At 33.2% G+C, this 21,279-nt stretch overlaps 1 protein-coding gene across 13 annotated transcripts in view; it reads right to left on the bottom strand.

Annotated features, from left to right (window-relative positions):
* Nucleotides 1-21,279, bottom strand: part of Obsc (Obscurin) — a 153,706-nt gene that overhangs the window by 68,676 nt on the left and 63,751 nt on the right. For all 13 annotated transcript variants that reach the window (XM_085946599.1, XM_085946605.1, XM_085946602.1 and 10 more), the window contains 2 exons: nucleotides 20,355-20,522; nucleotides 2,736-2,873 (listed from right to left, as the gene is read on the bottom strand). In XM_085946599.1, the coding sequence (XP_085802725.1) occupies nucleotides 2,736-2,873; nucleotides 20,355-20,522 (306 nt within the window). The remainder of the gene's footprint in view (nucleotides 1-2,735; nucleotides 2,874-20,354; nucleotides 20,523-21,279) is intronic.

Here is a 21,279-nt window from a genome sequence, read left to right as displayed (position 1 = left end):
ATTCTCGAAATTTGAGATGGCCCTTTTCTGATTATTTTTCGAGAAATCCTAAGATGAGATTTCTTGATTGCAACCTCTATATGTAGCATATTATAGTAAAGTTATCTCTACGAGAGAGCAGTAATCCATACCAGTGCTAATAAATACCACCGCAAAAAATAATTACAGGTATCTACGATTAATAATATTAACACCACCTTTGGTATTATTGATGAGAGCTTTTTATTCAGTATAAAATGAAAGTTTCCTTTATGCAACCAGAATAATTGGGGAAATAATATGTACATAGCATGATTCTGTCATCATAAATAATTATAGCACGGAGCGCGATATGGATGAGCGAATATTTCATTTTGAGTTGGAATCTAAGAAGCATCACAATTTGTGCGTCCGCATTGACACAAACATGAATGAAATATAAAATAATTAATGGTAATTTATTGCTCATTCATGATGGTGTAAATGCAAATCGCTTCTCAGTGCCAAAATGATGATCGCAGGAAATGGCGAAAATTGTTCTAAATAAATCGAAAGTAGACACGTCAACTGAAATAAGTTTGCTGCAAAGTCTAAAGTTATAATGCCATGTATTTTTCAGTTTAGGTGACAAAATCCTGCTAAATTAAAGAAACCGGTCCTGATCATTTTAAAATTGTGTGGATTAAATACAATATATTTCATTTAATTTTAATTAATTTTATTTTTAAATTCGAATAGTAATTTACGATGTATTTTTTTTTTAAATTGTTCGTCAATAATAATTATTCAACTTATGTCAACTCTTTAGGGTAAGCATTGGATAAGCCTCAATAACGTACATAGTATAAGACTAATCGGACTGAGAAGAATTTGAGTTTCGATTTCCAGGCTCTGGTCACTAAGTGACCCAAGTACCATTCTTGCGCATATTTTCTAATAGATTCACTACTGGAGTTGTTTTAATTGGTTGAAGATTTTTCCTATAATTTTATAAGTTAAAAAATGCTACATTGTCAAATCTTGTGTTTATCATTTATTCAAAATAATCTTTTAGGTAATGATTAAGGCCGGTTTTGTCCACTAGAGTTATACGTTCAATCTGGATCATCGAATCATTTTAATCAATGATCACGATCCAGATTAATGAATTGATAACTGAATCGCTTTGATTTTCGACATCCGCGATCCAGATTAAACGCGTGATACTTGCCATACAATATATTTATTTATGAGTGTTTATTACTAATTAAATTGCAGTATTTTACGAATAAAATTATTGCATCGCTTAATAAATTACGTAGTTATTTGTCACATGCATGACATTCATTATAACAGCGCGTCTTTAATTATTTTGCTTCGATGCACTTGCAAATTTTAATAATGGATGTACCTACTTATAATAGGATACTTGACTTTAATTATACACTAAATAATAAATTAGTTAGAGAAAATGAGGATGGAGCTGAAGTTAAACTTAAAGTCATTTAAATTACCTCTAAACGTCTAAATATTTCCAGAAGCTCTACACCAGGGATGACAAATAAGTAGCACGCGTGCCAAGCGAGGCACATAATATTACACATACATAAACATCGCACACATAAAAAACCCTACTTACACATTTAGCCAAATTTTATAGAAAGCACGGATAACTATATACAATTATAAATTTAATGTATACAGATAATATTAGTAGGTATAATAGTAAAAATATACCTACATATAAAATCGCGAGGTTGCCATTTGGCTTTATAAATTATGGTGCATACCGACTATCAATATTGATTAAAAATTAAGACCATGTATACTGTTGAAATCTAAATTCATATAATTTGTCTAGATATATAAAAAATAAAATTCCCTATCATATTCTAGAATGATAGTATTATTATAGGAGTTTATATATGTCGTTTATAGTATAAATAAAATGTACTAGATAGTGTAAACCTATAAAACAAGTAGATGATATGTACATTTAGCAGTACCTCATGATTAATGTTATTTAGTGATGTAGGAAAGAATAAAAATACGAATTCACCATATTATAAGAAATAAGTAATATGTAATTATGAAAGTAGGTCTTGGGCAATTTGGTCTTTGGATCACGGAAAATCGACCATAAATACAAAAACTAGTTTAGTATCATATTGTTTAATTTCAGGATTTTAACATTTATTATTTACAACTATGGTTGGTGTATTATGCGTCAATTACATTGAGCTTCTTTACGAGCTGTTTGTTGGCGAATTTATAATCTGCCTGTACAGTCGCCCAGTGTAATCATCGAACAAGCTAACATGTTCGATGATTACACTGGGCGACTTTACAAGCAGGTTACAAATTCCCCAACAAAAAGCTCGTAAAGAAGCTCAATGTAATTGACGCTTTACTAAGATACACTGGCATTAACCCATTTAATGTCGAGTAAACTAAATGAGATAGGTACTTCAGCCAGTATTTATTTTCAAATGTTATTTTAATAAAGTGGTCAATATAGAATACTTATCATTTTACGATAGTATTGTAGGTAGGTACTTATTTTTTCTCTTTAATATTATGGTGAACGGGATAACGTATGTGGTTACTTTCGTTTATTGGTCCAGGTTATACACTACGTACCTATATCTACTGTAATGCCGGAACAAGATTTGACGGTGTGTTAGATTTGCGAATGTTTTGCGTAGTAGTGTAATTTATGGTTTCCGAGTTAAAGGACCCGCCATAAATGTTTTACATTACTGAAAAACGTAGCTTACTGTCTTCTGAAAGCAGCATCAGCCTGTTGACCTCCAGCCTGTCGTCCTCTGGAATCGTCGTCTCGTGAGCGGATTGCACTTGCTGGAACCCAGCCCTGACGTGATACGCCACCATCGTCCAACACTCGAACCAGTAATCTGAAACGATTGAAAAATACCATCAAAATTCGTGTATTTTAATATTGAAGTTAATGGCCTCAAACCTATACCCGCCCCGCAACACACCCAGTGTTAATAGGGCGTACCACGGACCCTACGTTTGCATGTGAAGCATATATTTTTATATGACTGGGAATCTCTCAGGAGCAGTTACCAAAGGCTGAGGTCGCCATGTACTCAAATGTGTGTTGACTGAATTTACATGACTTTAAGTTAAGAGTACTCATGGGAGAGATGAGCAAATAGAGAGAATATTAAAAAGTTTATTTTAATAGTAATGATTTATAGTGTTAACAGAATAGAACAGTACCTACTGTAAGACATGATATTCTTGGCTACTTGTTAAAACTGTGTATTAACAAGCTCCTCCAATTTTAACCGCACTTCCATAAACTAACAAGCCCCTCCTATTTAGTCGACGACAGCGCCTTCCGGCTTGTGCCTAAATCTTCTTGTTGGACAGTAGGTACACATATGACGAGATTGATCGCTGAAGAAAACTAGCATGCAACGCATTTGGACATCTGAATATCTTTAACAGTGACGGTCCATCGTGTTTTAAGTATAAAGTGTTCATGCAATGTGTACTACCAGTTTTCATGTATGCATGTGAAGCATGGACCCTTAATATATATATCCAATAATAAGGAAGATTTATGTTGGGTATAACGCGGAAAGACCGCACAATATACCAATGGATAAGGAGGCAGATAAGAGTACACGGTGTGATAGAGGTCGATAAGTATATGGAATGGCAATGGGATAGATACGTGGCTTAGAGAGTGGACAATTGCTGAACAAATGCCGTTATATAGTGATAGTGGTATCCAAGAAGCATCAAACGATCATAAGAATGTGCTTAATCCGCTGGATAGACAAACTTATAAAATTTGGTGGATTGACGTGGCAGAGAAGAACTTAAAACCGAAAAGAGTGAAATTAGCTAGGGGAGATCTTCATTCAGTAGTGGATCGAGCTCGGCTAATGATGATGGCGATAAAACATAATAATATAGAATTATTAGGTACTGAATAAGTAATAATTTCCAAGATTAAATTAATTTTAAGATAGACGAAGGTTTTCTTCCAGTAATGGATATTGGACATACCTACACTTGTCTGGTTACGAGTACAAATTAAATACAATAGTCTTTGAGAAAATTTTTCATACGAAACAGTTCTAGACTTTTATATGTCCATTTATTCATCGCAGAAGTCACATTTTAAATATTTAAAATATTTTACAGGAGACTTCATTGAAATAGTTATAGTAACTATACAGAATTCTTTTTTCAAAATGTTGCCTACTTGGTATCTGGTATTGTATCTATACACGACAAAACTCTATAATACGACTTAATATGGGGCCTTTACATTCTTATTGTGAATGTAAACGGGGGACCCTAGAGTACATGTCTGTAAGCAATTAGCATAGTTAAATGGAGAGTAAAATATAACATGTCCACTTTTACATTTAATACTGTGGGTTTTAATGCAACTCTACATACCATGGCAGTCATCCAATGCAATATGGCTAAAACTCAAAAATGTTATGTACGAATATGCTAATGAGAATTTCTTTCCCTCTTGGGTTTTGCACTTTATTATTATTTGATTACTTTATTATTATTTAAATGGTGCACTCGTTAATAAATAAAACACGAATTTATGATTCTGACTTACCTACTCGCACCTGCTAAATATAAGAATACCTACCTACAACTCTTTTTCTAATATCTATACTGAACAGGTTTTAAAAAAATGAATTGAGTATTTACACGAAAGAGTTAAAATAAACTGTTTGAACATTCTTAATGGTATGCAATAACTACACACTATCACTGCATATGAAAATGCTTGCAAAGTCATAAAACTTGTCTAATTTATCATGCAAATTAATCTTTTAACACGTGTAAGAAATTTGTCAAAATTTGAAATGGAAATGAAAATGCTGTTGAGTGCACCATCAATATTTCAAGTAGGTACTTACACAAGTGACATTTTCTTACTATTTTATATTATTATGCTTACAGTAATTGCTTAGACTATAGATACATCTAGACGCCACCGATTGCATTGCTAAATGAAGCTGCGTGCCGTGCGTTTGGTTTGTGGGCGAGCGAACGCATTCGTACACAAATGTTTGAGACCATAGACCGTTTCGCTAGTACCTACTTGTCCAAAGTGCTCGCACTAGACGCTCAGAATTAAAATATAATTTTCTATTTTTTTACGTTATATAGTATTTTTAAGCGGTCAAAATGAAACCATTAGGTAAAGATATCCATAATTTAAGTTAATTTAAAGAAACACTAGGTCACTGATATTAAAATATATCATAATATACAAATAAATTATCACGAACATGACCAACTTACCTATGAAACGCAATACCATCTTCTTGCTTATCAGTACGGTTACCACATTTTAAAACAATACACAGAACCACCTTTTCTACTTAATTAACTAAACATATTTACCACTGATTTTATGTTTAACACAAAAAAAAATTTTTAGCGCTCGCAGGTTATTGACGGTTAGATATGCAGCAAACTAATATTTGGGGGCGACACCACAGAAAATCATCTCACACATCTGTAAACCTTTTATCTTACTCTAGCGCGTGTCGCAGAGATTATAAGGGTACCGAATATTTTCTCACTCGCACTTATGCATCGTTTTTGTTCAGGCCTTGAGTAATTGCCATTTTATCATTTTATATATATTCATATGTACAGTAAAAACAGATATATGTATAAATGCTTAATTATAACAAATGTTCGCAAACATAATATAAAGTTAATGCAACGTGGGTGGCTACTATATTGTACGGCCGTAGTCATAGTAATAAATTTCAAATATTATTTTATCAGTTGTTAATTTGTTATTAAATAATATTTGGATTTTTTTCTTTTTTGTCCGTAAGTATTGTCACATTAGGACGTATGATGCTGTACGGTGAACAGCAGAAAACTCGAAATGATTTCGATTTGAGTGGAGTGGTAGCTAATTGATAATAGGTACTTGATTTAGGGTCAGATTCGCCCAAACTATTGCCTATAGCACTAAACTGTCAACAGTGGTTGAAGGGTAATATAATATTCGAACCCATATTTAGAAGTTCGCGCACATGTGCCGATAAGTGGGCTTTGCCATAACCGGCCCAGAGTGTCGTAGTTTTCTACAAACACGTATCTCAATTTTTGTCAGTTTTGAGTTGTTTGATGTAATGAATTCAGAATTTGAATACGCACATATTATTCCACTAACACGTATCTCAAAACATACTTTATAACATAATAGATTTAAGCAATTACATAAAACTAGTATCACAATAATAAACTTTTATAAATATTTTAAACTCGTATCTTGAGTTGTGTGTTTGTAAGTATACAGAATACTGAACTCCGATAGATGATTATACTGAAACTCTTTTTCGTAAGTCAAGATACGTGTTTACTGCAGTAAGATTCACAGTAAAGTTGCAACGCATTCTCGTATCTTCGACAATATGACTGATCGGTCGAAAGTATAGTGCGATAAATTGAAGAAACATAACATTTTTTCATGAAAATATATCTAACTAGACGAAATGGATATTTCATAGTAGAAAATTTATTTCTAAATTAAAAACTGAGAGAATAAAGTTGTCATTTGCCTCTCCTGAAAAGTTGTGTTTTTTGAGATACGTGTTTGTAGAAAATTACCGACGGTATAGGTATTACACTCCATGACATACGGTGAAAAATACTTCCTCTTGCAACTAGACAACATACTAGAGAGAACTCATGAAAATAGAGGTTAATTACCAATATTGTGGGTGAGGAATCCATGTAGGTATGTACTTGATTTCATAAGAGTACAACGTCGTTATTACATCGAAGAAGAAGTATATTATGTGCTGTGATACATTGACTCATTTTGATTACATACACAGCAATACAAATCAAATACAAACAAAATGGGTTTATTTATTACTGTAACTGTATTGCACGCATATATTATAAGTTTGGTATCTGTCAAAAGCTTTTCCAATAACAAAATATCTAGCCCTTCTCCGGCAAACGAGTACTTTAGCAATAACGAAAGTTTTAGCTAATTCAGTACTAATTTAAAATTACCAACAATATATTAATTGTCTACATACCACCGAAACTCATTCAATGCAGGTGTTACTGGAAGTATTCGAATGATGACTAGTTGTTTTTATGCTGACACGTCGTGTCGCTATCGTCACAAAACGAAGATTTAAGGATATTACCACTTTTCCGGACATGGGCATTGGCAATAATATATCAACAATAACACAAGCAAAATGACGGGAAAACTGTTAATTATAATATTTGAGTGACTGATTCAGCGCTCGAAATGTAAAATTTTACGAACCGGAGGGCTCGATAATTTTACGAAAATATCAACTATATTATACTATACCACATTAATTGTAAATGTGATTTATAAAAATAAGTGAGTTATTTTTTTATTATATGAAATATCTAGCTCAGACGGTCAAATTAATATTTTCACGAGACGGAGCTATAATTTTGTAGATTTTATGAACCGAAACGGCGCTCCGATGCGTTCCGGTCCATTTCGAGCCCTGGACTGATTGTATGCATTGTTGTTACGCACCGCTGTATCGTACAGCTGATATTATAGTATTATTTACACCAAAACAATCGTTCTAGTTTACGTAACCTTTGATCAAGTAGGTAGAGGAAGGAACAGATTCTATTGGCATTCTGGTCACGACGAAATCACTTTGCAACGGTCTAAAGTAATATTGCCTGTACACGTGCATGAATTTACTGGCAGCAATAGTGTCTATTGTCTCTGCAATCTCATTCTTCAAGAGTAAGCGAGACGCGATGTTGTCATTTTATGGTACTATTTGACAGGTCGTAAAAATCGGTTAACCTCAAAATGAGTCTCTACGCGGTGTAGTTCGTTTTTTTTCTGGCAGGTTCACCACTACCAATCTACTGCGCAGGTGCAGATCGGAAAGATCCCAACTTTCGTATGAAAATTCAGAAGCTTTCTAACTTTTTTGATGCATGCATACAATCTTGCAACTTGCATGAATTTACGTGTTTATACGTGCAGTTTGTTAATGCCGCGATAATACGTACTGTCAGGCGTAAATCCGTGCACGTGTAAACGGGGTATAATGTTCCGAACACCTAAATGTTAGAAGAATATACGAGTGTTGAATTATTACTTTAGTTTAACTATGCACAAAGTGTATATTAAATTGAAATTGGCAAACGCTTTACAATATTGCACGCAGTGTAACAGTAAATTAACCGAGACAAGTTTAATCAGGTGTAGCAAATCAAATCAAATAGTACTTCAAAGAAAACCCTTCACTTGGAAGTGTCTTTGGACTGATGCCGGAATGCCGCTGGCCCGATTCTACCATCACTCAACATTCCTAATTATTTGATATATTATGCTACTCGTACTGTAATGAAACATTTTCAAATCGTATTAGGGATGGTAAAATTGCTTTTAAAGGTATATAGTGTATAGAATAGTGTCAGATTCTTCTGGCAGTGCAGGCGACTTGTTTAGGTGTTACTTTCAAATGATGCTAATACCGTTTCAAATTGATTTCGTCGTGGCCGGGATGCCAGAAAAAATCTGTCCTTCTTCTATATATCTATCCAATAATTCAAATATATAATAATGATTATAACAACGGCGCGAAATACGGATACATATTATATACAAAATGTGAAAAATTAATGATTTGATGAAATGATTTTTTTTAAATCCAGTCGTTCTTTTTCTATGAATGCGTTTAGGCACGTTCGTCCGTATCATGCTGGAGTGAGTCTACGTGATTGGCAACTGATACAGGCACACGGCCCTGTACCTGCACCTCACCTCACCACTCCACCGCTGCTATCTGACTACATTATCTCTTCACGATTGATTGTTACAAGTGCGTTATTGAGTCGACATTGTATTATAGTAAGCGATATTGTTACTCGATATATTTTTTTATTGAATTATAATACTGTCTATTTATCAATGAATTTACAATTAACTTAATAAAATGTATTAAATATTAATTAAGTAGGTATGAGTCTCCCTAACTACAGTTCAAAGTAATAATAATTGTATTGAGACGTTTTAAGAAATGACAATAAATTTTACGTGTAAATAATATAGATAGTTTAGTCTTAGTAGTTTATGAGTCAAACATCTGGGAAGCGGCCAGAGTTTACTGGTTACAGGAAATCAATTTATTTCCTCAGATGACAGGGCAGGTATTTTGACAGGTTCGAGGTTACTGTTTGCCTAAATATGCGTGCCCTAGAACTTCAATATATTGTAATATTATATTTTTAGACATGTCTTACAATTTTATTGTTATTGAAAGTAGTTCAATACTATTATTAAATATAAAATATACTTGTTAACTACAAGCGGTACAAATAGGCTATTGAAGAATTAGTTTTTTTCTCGTAGTTGTCATGGTCTAATCCTATTTGATAAAATAATAATAATTTAGAAACACACCATCTAGATTAGTGTCTGTTAAACTTTTTTACCTTGCGGCACTCTGGAGAATGGGAATTTGTTTCGTGACACACCAAATACAAATCTCCCAAAAATATATAGAAGTACTTTAAAAATTCACATGAATAAAAAAATATATCTTAGTATGAGTTAAAATGAAATAATGTTGTTTTGTATAATATATATGTGTGTAATGTATATGTATAATAATTTTATTAGTGGAAAGGATGCAATTGATTTTTAGAAAGAATTATGTCAAACCATTACTCTAAAGTAGATAAATAGACACGTCACTCCTCATCTATCATCTGTATTCTTTCCCCTTTTTATGTTATTTACATGTGCGCTGAGAAACCTAATAGGATGATCCAAACAGCAACAGAGAGTTAATTACTACTAACTATTCGAGAATATTAACCTCAAACTGAAATCTAAAATGCTGATAATCTCAGAAAATGAGGCTTTTCGCACAGGATCGTTTTTCAAGTCTATTAAATTTTCTTCTACCTTTCCCAAGTGATGGAAAACACTTAGAAAATGATACAGAGAGATTTTCTACTGTCTTTTGCACTTATGATAAAAATGACAGATTCACAGACTTATCGTTTCGTGGCACAACTGGAACCTCTCACGGCATTCTAGTGTGCCAGTTTGGCAGACACTGGTCTATATAGTAATAGTTTCTCGTATTTAGAGTCAATAGTAATTTATTCTAATTAAAATGTGTTTTATATTATAAAATGTAAGTATCTCTTATATATTATATTGAAGTATTTTTTATAATTCATATTGATTCACAAAATAAATACAAATATTTATTTGATATTCTTCATTGAACTAGCAAAATCACGAGAAAATCCTGGGAACACTATTAGACTGAGTGGTGTTCGATCACAGATAGTATATCTCCTATCAAACGATGTATATAATAAACCCGGAATAAAATTATTCTAATGTGCATATTATTTTTCAAGCTTTTCCAAATTTAAAGATGGAACATTATTTAGTATTACAATTATAAAGTATTTTGATATTACTACTTATTGATAAAACATAACTAACATACCACGGTCATATTATAGAGAAAATAATATTCTGTTGCATCCGATTAGATTTGTATAAGTTATATGTATTAATAAGTAATATCTTACTGGTATCAATATATCTAATATATCTGTTTTCACTTTCCACTTTGTTCTCGTTTCAATTATTAAATTTTCCCAGGTGGCTACTGCTTAGCAATACGCCGATTCTCAATATATTTTCCATCAAACAACGGTTTGCACACGACTTAAAAAGAATATGCAACGCGTTTTCTGTGTGGTCTATATTTTATTGCTTACACTTCTTTGCAAATGGTATAGTATTAATGATTTGCTGGGGCGTCAAAATCTAGAGTACTATTTTAGTTTTGTAATTAAGGTTTATTTTATAGTTAATTATTCTGACTCGTAGAAGGGCCAGCCACGGCCCATCAAAAGTTTGTTATATGCGATAATTTTCCATTGTTTGTTAAAATATAGTAGGTAATAGAGATGTGCTACAGTATTTTTAAAACCTTTGAAAAAACAAATGAAAAGTACCTATCTGTAAACTTTTTGAAAAAGCAAACGCCACTTGTGCTTGAATTAAAGCTGTCAATGTATTATTCACTTATTACAGTTGCGTTGATTAGGGTATTGGAAATCCTTCTGAGATCATGATTAGATCATGTTTATAATTGAAATTATTATTTACTAGATATAACATTAAACACATAAAAACAAAACCAAATTTAGCCTCATATAATTCAAATTAAATGGTTTTGAGTCAGTAATTTAATTATATCATGTTTTTCCGTGTGTATTTAGACCCAGGGTATAGATAATAGGTTGAATAAGTGACTAAAATCTGTATCTCATAAAAATTTAGTTAAGAATCCTCTTCACGAAGCGGCTAAGATCCACAACAGATTTTAGAGATAATGATGGTTATTATATTATATTTAGAATAATATGTATGAACGACAAAGAATATATGAAGATTTATTACATACTTGATGTTTAACAGTATTTTCATAACACAATATGAACGAATAAAATATATTATTCTTCTTTCTATCTAAAGAGCTTTTAGGGTGAGTTCATATTTATTTAAAAGCTTTACATTTTCATTTGATTGGCTCGTGTACATTCGCAGGCTGGGAAACATAAAATCTACATTGTATACGGAGTATTCCACCGGTAATACTCACGTGAAATTGAGTGGGCTATCAAAAACAGATGGCTCTCATCGCGGTATCCTCTAATAGAAAGTAATATCGGTGGACGTCTGTTCTTCGCCCCACTGAAATAGTCGACCTTGTTTTAGTTACGTCGGAAAATAATCGTATTCCGACACCGATTTAGATGACAGGTGAATCACGGATTCACATACCTGTCGCACCGTTCAATTTATCTTTAGAAATGCATACATTGAAATATGTAAATGATCAAAGACAAAGTTTTGGTGTATGGCTGTCGCATTACTGTAGAATGCTACTAGGGAAATCTAGTGACGGAATCGCTAAATACGAAATCAAATATGAATTACTAAAAAATATATTTAAAAAATATTTTAATCAATAAATATCAACGTATTTAAAAACGTTAAGAACAAAAAAAATGTTCAAATTCAAAGGTTAACTTATATTTCTTTTATGGTGTAATTATTAATTAAACAGCTTTATTAATTTTTTATTATTATGATTTATTCACTTTATAAAGTGGAATTATGTAGTACTATAAATTCTCTTCTTCTTTCTCGGCACTACATCCCGGGGCGGGATTTGGCCTCCTCTACAATTGTCCTCCACACGCTCCTTTCCCTGGCTGCTCCTCTCCAGTCTCCAGCCCTCCCCATCTTTCTCCAGTCCTCTTCGATACAGTCAGCCCACCTCTTCTTTGGTCTGCCCCTAGACCGTTTCCACTGTGGGATCCACTTGGTCATGATTTTTGCCGTCCTGTGCTCAGGCATTCTCTCAACGTGTCCAGCCCACCTTAGTCTTTGGGATCGACAGAATTTCACCACCGTTTCATGTTGTATTAACTCTTCTAACTCGTGGTTCATTTTTATCCTGTAACTTCCATTTTCCAATGTGGGCCTGAAAATTCTCCTGAGGATCTTTCTTTCGAATATGGCCAGTTTATGTTCTTCCCTTTGAATGAGGCACCATGTCTCACAGCCATAGGTAGCTACTGGTCGAATAACTGTTTTGTAGATAAGCAGTTTGCTATTCTTGCTTAGGATTTTCGAACTCAGTAGACCCTTACAGGCGTAGAAGCACTTATTAGCAGCTATGAGTCGTATGTTCACCTCTTCTGTTGTTTTATTGAGTGTGTTTAGGTTAGAGCCCAGGTACGTGAAGCTCTGAACCTCTTCCCATACCTGCTGCTCCACACAGATATTTCGAGGTGGACCCTGCTCTCGTGTGGATACCATGTATTTTGTTTTGCAGGCGTTTATTTCTAATCCAAGCTTTTCCGCTTCCTTTTTCAATGTTGTGGCATGGTCGATCAGTCTTTGTTTGGATCGGCTGGTTATGACTATGTCGTCAGCATATGCGCACATCTGGGATGTGTTAGAGTTAACACAACCCCTTATGTCAACCTTACGGACTATGGCCTCGAGAACTAGGTTGAACATCATGGTGGAGAGTGCGTCACCCTGCCTTACACCAGACTCAATCACAATATGGTCCGTTAGCTCATTTTGTATGTTTATGACGGCCTTTGACTCAGTTAGGGAGACATGTATCAGTCTTCCAAGCTTTGAGGGGATTCCTAGTAATTTTAGTGCATATAACATTTTTTCTCTGTTGATACTGTCAAAAGCTTGTTTGAAGTCGATGAAGACATGATACAAAATCATATTATACTCATACGCCTTTTCCATAGTTTGCCGCATCAGGTGAATATGATCAATGGTGGATCGATTGGGGCGGAATCCGCACTGGTATTCTCCCAAGATACTCTCAGTATACCTTAGTAATATTGCATATAGAATACTGGAAAAAACTTTGTACGCTGTGTTAAGGAGAGTGATACCTCTGTAGTTCTCACATTTAGTCTTATCCCCCTTTTTAAGTATAGGTACTATAATACCCATCTTCCATTCTTCGGAGAGTGTTTCCTTTTTCCATATATTGAGAATTAATTGGTACAGATGTTCTTCCAGCTTTGGTCCCCCCTTTTTGATTAATTCAGCAGCTATCATATCAACACCGGGAGCTTTATTATTTTTTAACCCCCTTAGTGCCTGCTTTACTTCATTCAGCGTAGGTTCTTCAATGATTTCTTCCGCTGTATGATATACCATTCCATCGTCATTTTCTCCTTGTTTAACGCCAGCATGATTTAACAGTGAATAGAAATATTCTCTCCATCTTGCCATGATATCTTCTTTTTCAGTTAAAATTTTTCCATTTGAGTCTCGGCAAATGTTCATTCTGGGTTGGTATGATTTAGTTAGATCCCGGAAAGTTTTGTAGAATTTTCTAGTTTCATTGCACCTTCTCTGAGATTCCATACCCTCCACCATTTTCCTCAACATTTCGCGTTTTCGTTCACGGCAGAGTTTTGTTGCATATCTTCTTTTCTCTTTATAAATTTCCGCATTTTGGCGTGTTTCTCTTTGTATGCATTTTTCTCTTGCATTATTTTTTTCTATAATTGCCTGTTTGCAAGCATCATCGAACCAGCCGTTATTTGCTTGTACTTTTTTTTCCCCTAGTACTTCAGTGGCACTCGCTATTATGCAGCTTTTAGTGTTTTCCCAATCATCATTTACGTCATCAGTAATTGGTGTCACTTGTAATTTGCTATCTAGCACTTGTTGGTAGTTTTTCAGGGGGTCTAAATTCATAAGATTTTCCAGATTCCATTTTATTCTTTTCTTTCCATCGCTTTTTTGAGCTCTTGATATTTTTTGTTTCAATTTCGCTTTCACAAGAAAATGATCTGAATCACAGTTGGCCCCCCTGCAAGAGCGTACATCTTCAACTGTTGTGGCTCTTCTTTTAGATATAAGTAAATGATCAATTTGGTTACACTCCGTGCTTCCTGGGATTCTCCAAGTGCCTTTATGTATCATTTTGTGTGGATAACAGGTGCTACTAATTACGAGATTGTTAGCTGCTGCAAATCCGCACAAACGCTCTCCATTTTCGCTGGTTGTTTCATGCATGCTATGTTTTCCAGCAATTTCTGCGTATATTTGTTCTTTTCCAATTTTGGCATTGAAGTCTCCCATTACAATTAATGCATCATGCGCTGAGACAGCTTCACATGCATTTTGTATGTCGTCATAAAATTTATCTTTGATTTCTTCTGTTGCATCCTCGGTTGGAGCATAGGCGTTTATGAAAGTAATATTATAAAATATGCCTTTTATTCTGAGTTTACAAAGTCGCTCATTTATTAGCTCAAACCCCAGCACAGATTTCCGTATATTAGCATTGATAATAAATCCAGTTCCATGATGCCCTTGTGTATTCAGTGCTCCACTATAAATTACGTTTTATTAAATTTATGATAAATTTATAATTTAAAAAAAGTGTGACTCGCAAATTTTCTTTGAAAACGTCAAAGAACTCAAATGTGCCGTCGCACTGGGGAGGAATTCACAACTTATAAAGTTGATTTTAAGAGAATTGGATATAGGGCCTGAATAATGAATCTTCAAAAGGTGATATGATGAGCAGATCGCAGTCAAAGAAAGCCTCGGTAAAATTATAAAAAAACTGTCATAAACTAGGTATTCCTTCAACAGTTTCAGTTTGATACTACGTACGGTTTATGATTGTGTTTATTATTGAAACGATTTATAAGTACTTACTATAAGTTGTCTCGAAGCCTAGAAGGTGTAGATGAATATTTTAAGTGATTTCATAAAAAAAACATAGATTTTTCTAGAAAATAGAAATGCGTTTAAATTGAAATAATATTTATTAATCTCTAATAAAGCTACGATATTGTCATAAAATCTTTATTAGAAACAGATTGATTTTACGAAATACATATAAATTGAGTCATAAATATTGTAAAAGTTGATAAGTCTACTCATAATAAATGATTGAAATACGTTAAGAAATTGTTAGCAGTAAGAAAGTAACACAAAAATTATTAGTATTTATGCAACTTCTTTTCATTTTGTCAATATTTCAAAAAAATGTTAATATATTTTAATAAAAATTGTGCCTCAATTTATTATGTTGTATTATGTTTTTGTAAATGTGTGTTACTAGAGGATTTAAAAAAACACAGATTCTACCCCATTTAGTACAGTCAAATAAATTGAAATTGATTTATTTTTTATTGTTTTAGATCGACCTTTCAAAATTTATATCAGATATGAAGTGCATGTTTTGGATGTGATTAGATCATTAATACCAATTATTTACAAAATGTTTGCTAGTTCAGAAGAGTGGCGTATAATTTCAAGAAGTAAAACGCAAATAATACAAATTGTAAAAGCATTAAGTTATATGTCTTTCCGGACAAAATATATGATCAATAATTATGTACCATTTTTAATGACTGCTTTAAAATTTTGCGCATCATTACGTATTGCGTATTCTTTTGTATGGGAACCATTTAGTTGGGTTGAAAATTATCGTATTGTAGATGAAACTAGCTAATAAAACAATGCGTTAACAAACTAATAATTGCGTAGTATGACCGAGTGCGCAGACCAGTTTTGAATTTTTGCTAGTGCGCACTCTATCTAGCAGGCAGGTGGTGAGTCTTCATATCGTACGTCTACTACACCCGGATGTCCAGGGTAACCAATATTCCTAGGACCCACCCCTTTGGGGATGAAAATTTAAAATTCTTGTTTTTATTCAGAGTATTTAATATCAATATAACAAACCATCTTTATCAGAAGATTTCCGCACTTAAGGGGGGACATGCTCAGCGTATGTAAAAATGGAGCTTTTGTTCTATTTTCAAAACATGATCCTGGACATACCTTAAACGTTGTAGATAATCTATATATATATAATTTTGAAGCCTTATTATCCGTTATATTTATTTTAAACATTTGATGACTGCATAAAGTATTTTTATTACATAAAATAGTATTCTTTTAAACCTCTTGCTCCTATGTTTTAGAATATAGTCATATTTCGGTACATAAATGTGCAGTGGGGTTAAGATTTTTTACATTTATTAATTTTTAAACGCATTTATAAAACTATCAGTATAATTTATATCGACATTATTATATTGAAATATTTACGATAAAAAATTATATTGACAATCTCTGTGATCCCAAATTTGACAAGAATTGGGCATTTTATTATTCAAAAAATGGGCAAGATTAACACATTTGAAGATAATTCTAAAGATACTAATTATAAGCTATGTCTTTGACCATTCAAGTGTGATAAACATCCTACGAATAATGATTGCTTTATAATAATTATTGACCTATTGACCTATGGTGGTTGCTTTTTCTGCATCTCCACTGTGACTTTAAGATTAGGTAACTAGAAGATAATATAACGGACCATACAGCCTCTCGTCACATTAAGAGTGAAGAAGCGACGTTGGACATACTTCAAGAGAATCTCAACCTGCGCATCTATTATAGGTATATACAAGGCTGCTAACGGTGGTTATCGAGGGTTGTTTATGATATTTATGTATTGAGGTATTATAATTGTTACAAAAAATTAGTCGTCTAAACTGTCAAAACTGTCTTTCTCGCTCTAAAAGTTAACACAGCCAAGAGAGGTGCTGTTAAAACATAGCACTTATTGTAACAATTACACCAAACTTATTGTAACAATTTTTATAATACCTAAATGCATAAATACGATAAACTACCCTCGATAGCCACCGATAGCAGCATTGTGGATAGAATAGATGCGCAGGTCTACCTTTTCGTTATGCCAACCGGATTTCAATAATGTGAAAAGCTGTTAAACAGTATCCACAAGGTAAATACGGCAGAGCTATGAGACGCTGGCATAACCTGGAAAGATTGGAGCAACAAGGATTCTTGGCGATGAGCACCTCTCTGTGTCGTCCACAATATGCTCGCACTAAGGAGCGGGCATGGACCAATAAGCAAGACGAATGTTTATTAATTAATATACTATTTCGTGGGTAGTCTATTTTTATATACATCGTGTTGGTTAATACTTTTATAAATAATACTTCCACTAAAGAAAAACATCAGGTGTGATTGTAATCAAAATGAATGAAACTTTACAAACACTGTTTGTTACGCATATATAACTCAATGACGGAGAAGACATTTTTATACGACACATTTCAAAACACGACTATTTCAGTAGATTTTATTCTTTCGTTTATTTGAGACAAAACATTGCTTTGATTATTTTTATAATTACATTGGACATATTACAATTTTTTTACGTTGGCAACGTAGTCTTATAATCACTGGCAACTCGTTGGATTTTCACTGTTTTGAATAAAACATCTATCTTCCAAGCATAATAAATTATAATAAACTGATAAGTACCTAATAATCACATTATTTTTCAAATACCTAAATACTTACTACTTAACTGTACTATTTTTACATTTAAAATGTATAATCATGTAACTTTTCTAAATAGGTACACGACAAGCCGTCACAGTTGTTGCCTAATCTTTTAGAACTTAGGCAATAAGTAGTAGTTTTCGGAATACGGGTGTTACAAAAATGTAATACAAGAAATAATACGTTTAATTAATAGAAATCAAAAAAAAATGTTTAAAAATGAACATTTTTAAGCGAATTTAATTTTACGTAAATTAAAAGTTTGAGATGAAATTTTATTACAAATTAATACAGAAGTATCAATTCTTGTTATAATATAATGACTTTCAATGAAATAAAATAAATGCTATTTCAATCAGACAATTGATAGTTGATCATTTTCAAGTGATCGTCTAACTAAGAGGATGAAAGCAGCCCTGATCGATTTTAAATTACGTAGATATATTATGCACAATCTCATAGTGTTTTATTTTAATTAATTATTGTAATCGAAGCCATACTCGTTTAAGTCCATTCGAGTGCATGGATGTTTCGAATATTTATTTAAATATCTCTATTTCCTGTAAAAGATTTCGAAATATAATCTAAATAAATGCACTTTTAAAGCGGGAACTGCAACTCAAAGATGGTTTAAGTTTAAATATACCTTTCGCAGGAATTGATAACGTAAACAAACACAAGATGCTGCAACCATTTTCATCACAAACATGGATGGTCGTTTACCTTCCGCAAGATTTTTTTTTGGTTCCGATGGTATTTTTTTCATTTTTATGGTTATTTTTAATAGGCACCTACACTATTATTATAGATATACACTTACAGTCAGTCAGTACACAGCCCACATTATTTTGTAAAATATTTATTGAATGAACTATCGGAGTGTCGCTGTCATTCATAATGGTATGAGCAATGTGTTTTTCAATAGGTAATATTATAAATTTATTGTATTGAAAAATATTAACAAGATGGTTGTTAGAATTTTAATATGAAGACAATGGTTTGATACAAATACTATTTTTTAAATGTATGTTTCAATATTTTAAAAACAAAATTAACTCAGATATGAAAAATATTTTGTGATTATCATTTACTATTTTAAAATGGTCCGAAATCATTCATCATCACAGACTGGGGCGGATCTTGGCCGCCTCCTGACAACCGAAAGTTTCTTAAAGAAATTTTCCCCCGAGGTATAGGTTCCTATGGGTATTTAGTTAACATATTATATCATACTGATTATTATTATATTATTGAAACAGAACAGTACTTATGCGAATTTCCTGCTTCGAAACCGATCTAACAACTAACTGTTTCCGAATTGGATATTATGCCACTCTGCAAACTTAAATAACATTGTAACTATTTGGAGTATCAATGACATAACGCGAAGAAGGTAACTATGGTAACACGTTAATCAACACATTTTAACCAATTTCCTAAAATACCAGCGTAACCACAATTAATTAAATATATGACTATGTACGTAGTTTAAATAAAATTAATATATGAGAGTGGAGCTGACCATAGAGATTTTTACTAATGATAACATCAAGTTGCAAGTTAAATCATCATCATTATCATCATCTTCATCATCATCAGCCGGGGTCAATCCACTGATAGATGAAGGTCTCCCCTAACTCTCTCCACTCTTTTAGGGCCTTATTTCTTTGATGCCATGTACCAATATCGTTGTATCAAAATTAACAACGCTGTGAGATAAAAATAAGCCTCATTCCGTATTCAGATTTGGATAAACTATCACATAATTGTGTATCTAAACAACAGAACGTAAGCAAGTTCTTAAAACAGAATGTTAACAAAGCCGCCATTTACTAGTTTCTTTATAGACAATGCCGTGAAAAGAAGATAAGTTTGTAGCGCCTCACCTACAGTCAGCCCGCTACATGCCTTGGCACCGGCAAGATGTGCAGTCCAAATTAAAACGTTATGCAATTAATCCAAATAAGCAGATATTATCACGTGTTACACCGGGTTACCTAAACAATACCAAAATGGTGACCCTGACGTGATTTTAATTAGTTGAATATGCTATATTAAACATAAAGCATAATATATGTGCAAATGAGAAAAGAGTGGGATTAGAATCAACGCCTTTGAATTATCTAATAGATTCCACATAATATGTGTATAATATGTTATATATTATATAAATATGAGTTCACATACAAAGTTATCTAAAGGTTATAATGAAATGCAAAGGCAAAAATGTTTCCCTTTATCCAAACTACTTGGATGTCATAATCAATAAATTGTTTTTTATGTTCTTGTTTAGTTGATAAAATAATCTATCTTATCTGTATCATTTTATAAAATAGGTGCTTTAATTTTGGCGTGATTGGTAGTAAGCAAAGCGGTTCATTGTTGTATTCCCTTATCGGGCTCTTACCGCGAGGATTTGTCGGTTAGGGGTTGTTGGATCGCGGGCGCGGGTTTTTGTCTGGGGTCGCTGCGGGTTCTCTTCGGTCTCACGGCCAGCTTGTGCTTGGCCGCAGACGTGTCCAGGAGGCACGGTCGGGTCTCCCCAAGGTCCAGATCGGGGTCGAGTCGTGGCCGTCTGTGAAAACAATGGCATGCTATGAATTCATGGGAGACAAGACAACACAAGGGTAAACTCAAGACAGTTATGACAGGGTACACGACGCTTGACATTCATATGTTGTGACATCCTGTCAACTGTTCAAAAATGTAGTTACCTCTTTCCTTGATGAGAATAGATTGAAAATTATTCATGTTTTCTGGGAAGATACAAAATTTTCATGCGGTATTATAAATATATATTCTGTTAAGTAGAATGTATTAGATAAATCAAACAATACAACACACAAATAATATGTCAACATATCGAATTTAATTAATACATTGTGAAAATGTATTCGTACGTATCAGTGTTGCCAACTTTGATGTATAAATTTATGCTAAACAGGGTAAGAAAATAAGCTAGTTGGGAGAAAAAAAACGCTAGATTTTAGATAATTATTATTAATGGTAACTAATTTGTAAAGCAACTAATACACACCTAAGTCAGAAAACCAAAAATAATCAAGCACGAAATTTGATCGTCACTTTAATGTCGTATGTTATAGTTAAGTTATTGATAAGATACAGTGCTCGAAATGGAACGGAACGCACCGAAGCGCCGTTCCTGCTCGTGTCATTTGTAAAATTATCGCTCCGTCTCGTGGAAAAAATATGTTGACCATCTGAGCTAGATAGGCCATAGAATAGAAAATCTAACACACTTATCTTTATAAAATACACATACGATTTGATGACTATGTAAATATCTTCAGAAAATTTATCGAGCGCTCCGG

The sequence above is a fragment of the Rhyacophila brunnea genome, unplaced genomic scaffold, assembly GCF_057557595.1.
Source record: "Rhyacophila brunnea isolate RB1 unplaced genomic scaffold, BYU_Rbru_1.0 scaffold_2, whole genome shotgun sequence".
Taxonomy (NCBI): domain Eukaryota; kingdom Metazoa; phylum Arthropoda; class Insecta; order Trichoptera; family Rhyacophilidae; genus Rhyacophila; species Rhyacophila brunnea.
This window is presented reverse-complemented; position numbering and strand designations above follow the sequence as displayed.